General features: G+C 38.1%; 1 protein-coding gene across 1 annotated transcript in view; it reads right to left on the bottom strand.

Annotated features, from left to right (window-relative positions):
• Nucleotides 1–375: 375 nt before the first annotated feature.
• ELF1 (E74 like ETS transcription factor 1) overlaps nt 376–12,302 on the bottom strand; it is a 57,012-nt gene continuing 45,085 nt past the window's right edge. Inside the window, 4 exon segments of the mRNA XM_080658937.1 lie at nt 376–2,356; nt 10,470–10,919; nt 11,984–12,153; nt 12,159–12,175. Of these exon segments, the coding sequence (XP_080515063.1) occupies nt 1,753–2,356; nt 10,470–10,919; nt 11,984–12,153; nt 12,159–12,175 (1,241 nt within the window). The 3' untranslated portion in view covers nt 376–1,752.

The raw sequence follows: 12,302 nt of genomic DNA on the forward strand, positions 1-12,302 counted from the left end.
AATCCATAAGTGAAAGTAACTTCTGGATATAGAGGTATAGGATTGAAATTGTAATTTTCCTATATTTTCTGTTTCTTGTATTCTGTTTTGTTAATTAACATCTAATTTCTAACTAGAAATTAGGAAACTTGTTTTTAAAATTATGTTGAATATTATTGCTGAGAACATTTTATTGTTTTCTAATTTCTGGAGCTTTGTAATCCATTGTGTGATGTCTGGAAACTGCCATTTGGCATGGAAGAAAGGAAAAATGAGAGGATGACATTCTGCAATTCTGACTAATGGAGTTTGTTACATAAGCATTTACTAACACTATAAATACTAGCAACATTTTCTGTATACTTGTTCTAAAGAAACTTTTGCTTGAAAACACGAGAATTTTTATATGATTTATTTAATAATAAACCAATTGTAGATACAAAAATGTTCAGAGGATTCCAAAATTTAAATTTTTGTTTAAATACAAAGTTACTCTGTAATATGAAAACATTAACATTAGACCTCTAAAGAAAATGATTTTTTCATCTACAAAAATTTATCTTTCCTATACTAGAAAATAGGCAGAAAACAATTTTTCTTGTGAAATTAAATGTACATTATTTACAGTTGAAAAGTAATCTGAAATTTATTTCAGAAACGTGGATATACATATATATATTATCTTTGTATGCAATTCCCCCCTACTCATTTTTAAAAAAATCCAAAATAGAAAGCAATTGTGCTTTTATAGCAACTGACCATTCAAACAGATTAACCCAAGGCTTGATTGTTTTCTGAGCCTTGACTCTCTCAGAACAGCAGTGTATCAGCACTTAGCAATGTACGTTTGCTAATGGGCCACAGTGCACAGAGGCCCAAAGAGTTAATGAAGAATTCAGGTTCATAGCAATCTTACAGATAGAATTTTAATTTCTAGGGCCATTTATTTTTCTGCAATATTTTTGCTATATTTACATTAGGAAATAAGCTGATGTTTTAATTGATATAATTCTAAAATATAGGAGTTGGAATCATAAATTTAGAACTATAAAGGAAATTGAAGATCATCTAGTCTAATCCAAATGTATTCCTTACTTTCATGAGAGAACTGAAGCCCAGAAAGAACAGTGGCTTGCCCAAGGTTACAAAACTTGCCCAAGGTTAGGAGAGCCACTCTTAGATTGATGCTTTCATACTACCCTGCTTCTGAAACAGGTTCAGTCATCAGCATGGGCATATTTCAATTTTAATGTTATATTTTACATTCATAGTTCAATATACTGTGCAGCCAACTAAAAGTCAATCTAGTGAAATCATAATTTTAACAAAGCATAAGATAGGTGTCTTGCAGTTGAAAGAGTCAAGACTTAACTTACACAACTGGAATGAAAATAGTTCCTATATAAGTTTCCTGTTGTCTTCTATTTAAGTACTGTATTTACAACAGAATCAGAAAAGATCAGACATTGTAAAATTTTAAAAGCAACTTTAAAAATGCTTAAGATATAGCAACTGGAAAAAAAAATCTCAAAATAATGTCTTCATAGTATAAAATGCCTGTTCCTTCACAACTGAATTCGGAAACATTTGGCAAACAAAGAGAAACACTTTGGTTTTCCTCCCTCATCTAACAAAGTCAAGACTAACTCTTATTATTTTTAAAAACTACAAAAAGGAACATCTTTATAATTTTGTCTTAGAATCAGATAGTTTGCATTCAATTTGAAATGTTAAATTAAAAAACAATCATCCATAATTCTTTTGGAATTTTAATTAAAAAGAGTTGGGTTCCATCAGTTCATTTTGTTTCATAGCTACCTGAGAAGTAAGTTCATTGGAATTGGAAACCACCATCACGTAAGGCTGTGGCTGTTGCTCAGTTTCCTCAGTGTCTTCTTTCGAATCATCTTCGACCTCCTTTTTCTCTACTTCCTGGGTAACAGTTTTTGTGTCTTGAGCTTTGATAACTGAAGTGATTACAGTGCCAGGTGGGTGGGCAACCAGCTGTGAACTGCGAGGAGAAAATGTCACCACAGGTGTAGTAGCACTGAAGGATGGAGATGAAGCCACGCTGACGGTTCCATTGCAAATGGACTGGACATTACTAGTAAGAACCTGCTGTACATGGGCAGGACTCAAGACAATCGAAGGAGGAGAGCCTGGCTTCTGAGACTGTAACACAACATTTTCTTTCAGTACTGTCATGGGCTGTGATGATGGAATGGCTTGTAAAATAAATTTCTGAGACCCAGCACCTGATGATGGATCTGTGCTGGCTATAACTGTTGTGATTGGCACTGTCTGGAGTGTTACTGTATGCAAATGCTGATTCCCAGGAGACACCACCACTGGAACTTGGGTTGGAGCCTGTATAGTCCTATAGAGATTAAGGAATAAAAGTGAGAAAATTACCATATTCTACATCATTTAAAACATTGACAAGTCATTTTGACAAAAATGCTACATCCCATATTTTCATCACAACATAACTAACATCATGCCAGACTCTGCAGATACCCAGGCATACCATTAGATAAAATTAAATAACCCAAGGCTTAATAAATAGTTAACAATCGCCAGATTATTACAGGTAAATTTTAGTAAATTATAGACATGTGGCCTGCCACATATGTGAGAAATGAAATTGTGGAGTAAAAAACAAATGTGCTAGGTAGAAAGGTGAAAAGAAGACTCAGTGCAACTCAGAAGTTCAAAGGAAGTGGAAAGACACAGGGTGACTTAGACCCCACCCACACAGGTAAGATGACTGATTCCCAAGTTCAGATTGCCACCAAAGTCACCATGGTCAGGATCAGTCTACAGCAGGATATTAGCAGCTCTTGTGAAGAACAGAGATAGAAGAGAATGTAAGTTGGGTAATGAATATTTAATAGGTGGGGAGGGTGTGGCGAAGAATCAAGGCTAGATGTACTAATATTGTTGGGCAGGCAGGGATGAGTTAGAAGGATATAGAATAACTTTGGGAGCCAGGAAACTTTTCCAAAATGCACTGTGCCTCCCTTCTCCTCCTGTCCACCTGAATCAGGATAGCTTGTGTGAAATCTGAGCCTGTGTATGGTACCTGACCCTATAGTTAGATACCACTTTTTTAAGGTTTCCCATATTAAGAGTTTATGTACATGTACATATTGATAAAATAGTACTTGGCATATAGTAAGCATACCAGTTGTGTCTATAAATATGTATAGCCTTGCAGCTCTGTAAGTACTATCTCATTTTACATATGGAAAAATTAATGCACAGAGATTGAATAGTTTGTCTAAGGTGACCAGTTAGATAAAAAGCCATCCGAATGCATAGCCTATGTGCTTGACCATTCAACACACTGTCATTTCCTAGGTCCTTGAATAGCTTCAGCTAAAGATGAATATTTACTATTTTATCTATTACTAGAGGCCCAGTGCATGAAATTCGAGCACAGTGGGGGTCCCCTCAGCCCAGCCTGAACCCTCTCCAATCCGGGACCCTCAGGGGATGTCCGACTGCCAGCAGTTGGACATCCCTCTCACAATCCTGGACAGCTGGCTCCTAATCGCTCACCTGCCTGCCTGCCTGCCTGGTCACTCCTAACTGCTCACCCCTACCGGCCTGATCACCCTCACTGCCTCTGCATGCCGGCCAGGTCGCCCCCAACTGCTCCCTCCCACGCCAGCCTGGTCACCCCTTACTGCCCCCCTGCCGACCTGGTTGCCCCCAACTGCCCACCCCCACTGGCCTAGTCACCCCCAACTGCCCCCCCCCTTGCCGGCCTGGTAGTCTCCAACTGCACCCCCCTGCCAGCCTGGTCACCCCCAACTGCCCCCCCTGCCGGCCTGGTCGCCCCTAACTGTCCCCCCCGCACCGGCCTGGTCGCTTCTTACTGCCAACTGCCCCCCTGCCAGCCTGGTTGTCCCCAACTGCCCCCCCCCCCCCCCCCCCCCGCTGCTGGCCTGGTTGCCCCACACAGCCTGCTTGTTCAGTCGTTTGGTCATCCCTCACTAACCCCCCTGCTGGCCTGGTCATAGGCAGCCATCTTGTGAGGGCGTGAGGGTTAATTTGCATATTACCTCTTTATTATATAGGATGGCTGTGAACAGTTACAACATTTTAATACACACCTCTTCCCTTCCTCCTTCCCTCTCTTGGGTGTGCACAAGTAATAATGTACTTGAATTTTCCATTGCTAATCAGGACTAATACTAGACTTTGTTCAAATTAGGAAAAAATGTTCCTTTATTGAAATACCTGACTGCCATCTGTCAGAAAATATACTTATCTACCATGTAAATATATTGGTTTATTTAGACAAATTCTAAAACAATTTTCACTAATAAAAAATTCAGCGATTAAAGGATAAAATATTATGCACCTTTTCTCAACCACAGAATTTCTAATATTTTTCTTTGTTAATTATTAAGCTGTCAGTTGTGTCTGGTGAAATTATATTATTAAAAAAAAACAATAATGTGGTGAAGGCCTGAGGCAGAGGTGGGGGTGGGGGTGGGTGCAAGATAAAAGGGGTCGATGGGGGAGAAAGGGGAACATATGTAATAATTTCAATAGTAAAGATAAAAAATAAAAATAAACAGGTTATATTATAGTTAACTACTTTTTGAAAATCTAAGCTTCTTGTAACCAGCGGATAGATACTGGTATTTTAAAATTCATCAAACTTGACAGGGATACATTCTGAGAAATGCATCATTAGTCAATGTTGTCATGTGAACATCATAGATTGCATTTACATAAATCAATGATTTTCAACTGATGTGCTATGGTGTGCCACAATAACTTTTTAATTTTTTTATTTATTGATTGATTTTAGAGAGAGGAAAGAAGAGAGAAAGAAACATCGATTTGTTGTTCCACTTATTTACACATTCATTGTTTGCTTCTTGTATGTGCCCTGAGCAGAGATCAAACCTGCAAACTTGGCATATCAGGACAACATTCTAACCAGGTAAGCTACCCAGCCAGAGCCCACAAGAGTTTTTAAGACATGCAATACTTGGCTATTTAATCAGGGGCACTGACCTCCTTTCCCTTAGATTATCAAATTTAAAAAATGACAACAGCCAACACAACAATAGCTATATCTGGTGTGAATGCCCTGTCTTGAACCATAAATATATATGTCATATAATAGAGTTGCATCTTTAAATACACACACACACACACGATTTCAGAGAAGAGAGAGAGGGAGAGAGAGAAACATCAACAATGAGAGAGAATCATTGATCGGCTGCCTCCTGCAATCCACGCATGTGCCCTGACCAGGAGTAGACCCGTGACCTCCTGGTTCGTAGGTCCACACTCAACCACTGAGCCAGGCTGAACGGTTTATAGTTGCATCTTACTGGTCACGTTGCATAATAAGGTTGTGTCCAATTTGTTAATTCTTGGTACCAGATATCTTTATATACCAGTACAAGTACCTGGTGTGTGTGTGTGTGTGTGTGTGTGTGTGTGTGTGTGTGCGTTTTGTTTTTTTTAAAATATATTTTATTGATTTTTTACAGAGAGGAAGGGAGAGGGATAGAGAGTTAGAAACATCGATGAGAGAGAAACATCGATCAGCTGCTCCTGCACACTCCCCACCGGATATGTGCCCGCAACCAAGGTATATGCCCTTGACCAGAATCGAACCTGGGACCCTTGAGTCCGCAGGCCGATGCTCTATCCACTGAGCCAAACCGGTTAGGGCTGGTGTGTTTTTTTCTAAAGTCACTTTGGAGCAAAAAGGGCAAGTAATTATTTTTTTTTTTGTCAGATCAGCATAAATATATTTTTTGGTGTGCTGAAGAATTTTAGTAATTAGTTTATGTTTGCCATGAGATGAAAAAGGTTGAAAATTGCTGACATAAATCTAGATGGTGCAGTCTACTATATACTTAGGGCTTTCGGTATAGCCTATTCCTCCTAGGCTACAAACATATATACTGCATATTACTATACTGAATACTATAGGCAACTGAACACAATGTAAGTATTTGTGTATCTGAACATAGAAGGGTACAGTGAAAATATGGCATCATAGATAAAATGGTACATCTGTATGGGGCACTTACCATGAGTGGAGCTTACAGGACTGGAAATTGCTCTGGGTGAGTGAGTGGTGAAATAATGTGAAGACCTAGGACATTACTGAACACAACTGAGACTGTATAAATAATGTCCCACAAACCCTTCCCCTACTTCTTTCCAACAGAGTCAGAAATAGAGCACTGAAACTGTCAATGCTACTCCATGAACAGAGAGGTAGGCTGGATTGACTGGAAATATTGAGGAGAAATTGGCTGGGTAAGGCATAGATAACTATAATAGTGACTATCAGGAGGGAGTGAAGGGTGGCCTGAGGATCAGTAGGAATATGAAATCAAGATGAAGAGATAAAGGAACATAGGGGATTATCATGGCAACGTGGTTTTGGCTATTGTGGTCAGATTAAGAATATTTGTGGTACACACACCCGCACACAAGAGGTTGTTTAACATGGAAAGAGTGTAGAACTGATGACTCAGTATTTTGACTTTGACTATTTGTTTTTGGTTCCATGACCCTATTTGGTACAAAAAGCTCTCTCTGACATTGAACTGATGGAAAAAAATAAAACCTATCTATACTGTTCATCATTACAACCTGAAAACATTTCTGAAGCACAGGTACAGGCTGGCTCCACACTACTACAAAAAGCGTTTTCTGAAGTGTCAGTGACACTTAATACTTGTTAAGGTAGGTTCTGTGGACCTGTGTCCTTGTACAGGATATTAGGTCCTCAACAAAGAACTTGCAGCAGTATATTCTGATTATGATCAAGCTAGATTTGGGAGGGTTGTAGCATTGTGGGTACAGGCTCCTCTGTACTGTAAAAGGTCAGTGGCTGTCTGCCTGGACTATAATCTACACTCAAAATTGAGGTGCTCCGAGTAGATGGGAATATATTGCCAAATCCCTCAAATATCGCTACCAGAAGAAAATAATTCCTCCTGTACCACATATCCTTCCATTTCTTACAGGAAATTCAGCTCTATTATAATCTTACTAGTGGCCTGGTGCACGGACGTATGCACACGGGAAGGAAATTAATTAGAAGAAGTATTTTAATGTCGCTATTCGCCCTTTCTCTATAATAGAAGTGTCAACCAAATTCACGATCGACAAGGACAGATTAAAACACAATCTGTCCTTGCAATTGGCACCAGCGAGAGCTTTTTATGTATTGTGCATGGGCGAGTCAACTTAGCCTTTTATACTATATACAGAATAAACTTGCTTAATTAGACCTGCTTTCTGATGTAGCTAAACTTTTTCCAGGCCAGTGAAACACCCCAACTTCTCTTTCAGGTAATTGTCAGCAACACAGCAGTAAATATCAACACAAATCAGATTATTATTGTAGATCATGCAGGGAGAATAAAGGGTAAAATATTTAACTGCAGCAGTGTTTGACTATATTCTGCTCAATGAGAAAACCTGAAGTCATTTTCAAGGTCTACCATGTAACCACTGGGATCTGGAGGAAAATAAAACATTAAAAGGAAATAGAGAGCTAAATAATTACTTCTTTAATGCCAGTTAGAGATGTATCATTCCTATCCAATTTCTTCTTTTCAGTCGGATCAAGTTTCTAAACTTCTAAATCTCCGTTTTCTGGCTAATGAAAATAGGATTCTACCGAGTCGCCTATCTACCTACTCCAGGACTTCTGTGAGACTCAAATGAGATGAGGCTCAGGAAAATGCTTCACAGACATTTGGTTAAAGTGTAAAATGTTTGCACTTGGCTATAAAGCAAGTTGTGTTCCTGGGCTAAAGAAACTCCAAGGAGGCTAGTCGCTAGGGAGAGGAGACCGGTCGTTGCTACGTGACATCATTACCCGGTGCCCACAACGACTGTTTCCAGGCTGGGCTGTGGGCCTCATTTTGCGCCATGGGGTCTCAGCAGCGTCCGCTGCGATTTGGTGGGCTGTCACTCCAGGGTGGTACTGGGGCCTATGTCCCACTTGGGTGAAGCTGAGTGTTGCTTTATGGGTGCCAGGTCCGCAGTGCTGTTTCTTTGTAAATGGCCAGTGTGCGGCACATCATGGCAGCTCCTTCATTGAGCATCTGCCCCCTGGTGGTCAGTGCATGTCATAGTGACCAGTCGGATGGTCAGAGGGACACTTAGCATATTAGCCTTTTATATATATAGGTGGGACCACCATCATATGTGCGGTCTATCATTGGCAGAAATGTCGTTATGTGGTGCATGACTATGTAACATTTAGCTTTTGTTGAGTATTTACTCAGATGTTAGGAGGTGTCTTTTAGTTGTTATAACCAACTGTAAGGTTAAGCATTACCACATGTATTTTGTAGATGAGGAAACAGACTCAGAATAGTTAATTAATATTATGCAATGTCACATCTAATATTTCACAAAGTTGGAGGGCTCCATTACACATTATACAATTTTAGAGGCTAATCTATTTAAAAGATCCTAAGACAAACTATTAATTCTTGAATAAATATTACAGAGAAAGAAGTTATACTAGGTAAGAATATGGACTCATGTTTGGTACTGAGTCTTATTGAGAAACTGACATTCAGAGTAATAAAGTATCCAAAAGGAAACTTTGATTACAAATGCTAAAAAAACCCAATGAATCACTCCAAGAAGGGGGTCCCGGTGATTAGCTGTGGCCATTGTATATTTCTTATCAATACAAATACATACAATGATGACAAAGGGCCTAGAAACCAATGGAAGGAACCACATACTTCCAATTATATAATCAGTCATCACATGTAACCAAAGGGATCTGGAGGAAAATAAAACATTAAAAGGAAAAAGAGAGCTAAATAATTACTTCTTTAATGCCAGTTATAGATGTATCATTCCTGTCCAATTAAAATGAAAAAAGTGATCTTTTTATTCCTTGCAAGTCCACTAAAGATTTAAAAGAATTCAATTTTCACAATGTTAAAGGTTTAAATAAAACATAAAAGAAAGTGCCGAAACCGGTTTGGCTCAGTGGATAGAGCGTCAGCCTGCGGACTGAGGGGTCCCGGGTTTGATTCCGGTCAGGGGCACGTGCCTTGGTTGCGGGCACATCCCCAGTGGGAAGTGTGCAGGAGGCGGCTGATCGATATTTCTCTCTCGTCGATGTTTCTAGCTCTCTATCCCTCTCCCTTCCTCTCTGTGGAATATCAATAAAATATATTAAAAAAAAACATATAAGAGAGATTGAACCACCTAAGTCTATCTTGATCCTAGATAATGTTTGCTTACTTCAAGATCAATTGAACAAAAACCTAGCATTTATATTCTGGAATATAAGACTGAAGTTGACTAATAAAAGTAATCAAAGCCCTAACGAGGCGTCCTCAAACTGCGGCCCGCCGAGGACATTTATCTGGCCCACCGGGTGCCGCTGCCTGTCCTGCTTAGCAGCCGACTCGTCCCAGGCCTGCAGTGCACATAGGAATTTGTTCATAGGTTTTTTTTTAAACTATAGTCTGGCCCTCCAACGGTCTGAGGGACAGTGAACTGGCCCCCTGTTTAAAAAGTTTGAGGACCCCTGCACCGGTTTGGCTCAGTGGATAGAGCGTCAGCCTGTGAACTGAAGGGTCCCAGGTTCGATTCCAGTCAAGGGCATGTACCTTGGTTGCGGGCACATCCCCAGAAGGGGGTGTGCAGGAGGCAGCTGATCAATATTTCTCTTTCATCGATGTTTCTAACTCTCTATCCCTCTCCTTTCCTCTCTGTAAAAAATCAATAAAGTATATTTAAAAAAAGTAATCAAAGAATACTTTTTATTAGATTTTGAGGGTCTCCTATATCTTATTATAATTTATGTACTGGAAATTCATGACAGTAGAAACAGAAAAATTTCCCCATTCTAAATCAGCCAAGACAAGCCCCAAATATCTGCAAAAGATCACTCTGAAGCAGATAGTGTTTTCTTAGTCAATCTGTTGTTTCATATCTTTCCTGAGACTATGAAGCAAATTTGATTTGATTAAGCCAACTTCTGCCACTCTGCAAGCCTGAAAAAGAGGACCTTAGATTCTTGGCCTTTCTACCTGTTGGAACTTTGGAACTAACTGTTCCATAATAGGATTTCCCAAGGAATAATGTTTATATCTTGGAACTCAATAGATTCCAAAAGTTCATGATATGTCCATTTTTGTTGAATTTGTGCAGCTTCTGACTCTGAAAATAGATCTGAAACCATTCTCTGGGTTTTCTTATGTGTGGATTCCTTATCATATAAATTAATCCAGTTATAAAAAGGTACAGTGGACTAGACTTAAATTGATAGAATAATATCAAGTAATATCAAAGTGTAAAAATAAAGGAAACATTGATACAATCAGGTCTGATACAATATGTTGACCAAACATTCTAGCTTGAAATCTGTATCATTTTTAAGACCCACTTAATAAATAATGGCTCTGGATCAGGAACATCACATAATAGTACACATTGGTAAATTTTAGTTTTCTCACCTAATACTTTGAACTGAAGAATTTATTGTTTCATCTTGCACACAACTAATTATGGCCGCTTCTCCTTCTGGGACAGCGTGTACTGGCTGCACTACATGAACAGTCCGGAAGAGCTGGGTAGGATATGCAGACTGTGTGGGCTGCACTGTCCTCAGAACCTCTGATGGCTGTGCAACTTCCACAGGATCTTTGGTTTTAGTAGCTTTAGAATTCCCTGGTTTTAGAACTGTAGTGGCTCCTCCTTTTATCTCTGGACTTGAAGATACTCTTGATCGGCCTGCTTGGTTCCTGCTTGAAGTGGTTGTTGCTGACAGTGATGGATCTGAAGATTCTATGCTGGAACTCGGATCCTCATCATCTATATAAATAAGATCTTTTGGCATTTCCTTAAACTGATACACCAAGCGCTGACCTTCTACTTTTGCCAGAATACCCCTTTGGTAATAGTACCTATTCAAAGCAGACAATTCCATCAATATTTTATTCAATTAAATATAAATGAAAATAGTATTCACCAAAATAAAAATTTTATAATTGTGAAGTATAAAGTTGGAAACTAACAAGTGAGAGAAAAGAATTTCTAAATGAAGGGCAATTATTTTATATAAGGTAGTGTAATTAAAAACATTATTTTCTAACTATATGTAAAATACACATTTACTCACAGAGAGCAAAGTCCTTATTACCAACTGAATCTAAAAGCAATTTTAATTAGGGAATTGTTAATAAAGTATATGGATTATTCTAGCCTTCACTTTTCCTCCTTCCTCTACCTTTCTGTTAACTTGCTGGAATAATCCAATCTAGTACCAAACCCAAGAAACTATTTCCCTTCCATAGTTTCCTGTAATGTCCCTACCAGTTTAAATTTGATTCTGTAAACTTAATTCAGTTTTCTATATAAAATTTAATGATGCACAAAAAGAAAGAATTCAAATTTCGTCAATAATTTAAATTGGATTAGTAAGCAAAAGTATGTTAAAAAACTGTAATTAAACACACAGTTCTAGTTTAAGGTTATCAAGTTACCACATCATTGCTATTTTAATAAAATTTTCTCAAATACATGTATATCTTGAAGAATAATTGATAAGACCACAGAGAAACTAAGATATTACAAATCATACCTGAGGTTTACATTTGAAAATGCACCACTTAACTTCTTACATCACCACTATTTGTATTTTGTGCTGAATTTAAGTTTAATGGCTCAAAACAGGTCTGGCCTGTGGTCAATTTATAATATCTGATAATATTTAACACTTCCTGATCCCTTTATAAATAAAATATCTGTTGTTTGCATGAAGATCTTTTTTGGAAGGCAAACATTTTCCCAGATTGAAATAAGATTTCAATTTAAATGCACACTGATTCTATAATCAGTGTGGTTTTAGCACGTCAATAAATAAAATTCACCATTTTTAAAATTCTTTAACTTTTTAGAAGTTATCTATTTTTTTTAGTATTTAGGAAATTATATTCTTAACATAATAAACTATAAAAACTTCACATACCTGAGAGCTCTTCCCATGGTCTCATAATTCATATCAGGTTTATTTTTGTGCTTCCCCCACAACCTGGATACTGCTTTAGAATCTACCAATTTAAAAATGCCTTTTTCTCTCTGGGTCCATTTGATATATTTAGGACAAGTAGCTTTGTCCTGGAGCAGTGCCAGTAAAAACTCCAAAGATAAATTGTGTTTCCTGAAACAAAAGCAATTTCTTTGACCAAAATTTCATTTGAAAGTGCACAATAAAACACAACTAAAAGTTCCATCTGTAATTATACAAAGATAATACATAATTTATTAGTATTGATAATATAATGATT

This window comes from Plecotus auritus (genome assembly GCF_963455305.1).
Source record: "Plecotus auritus genome assembly, chromosome: 3".
Lineage (NCBI taxonomy): Eukaryota > Metazoa > Chordata > Mammalia > Chiroptera > Vespertilionidae > Plecotus > Plecotus auritus.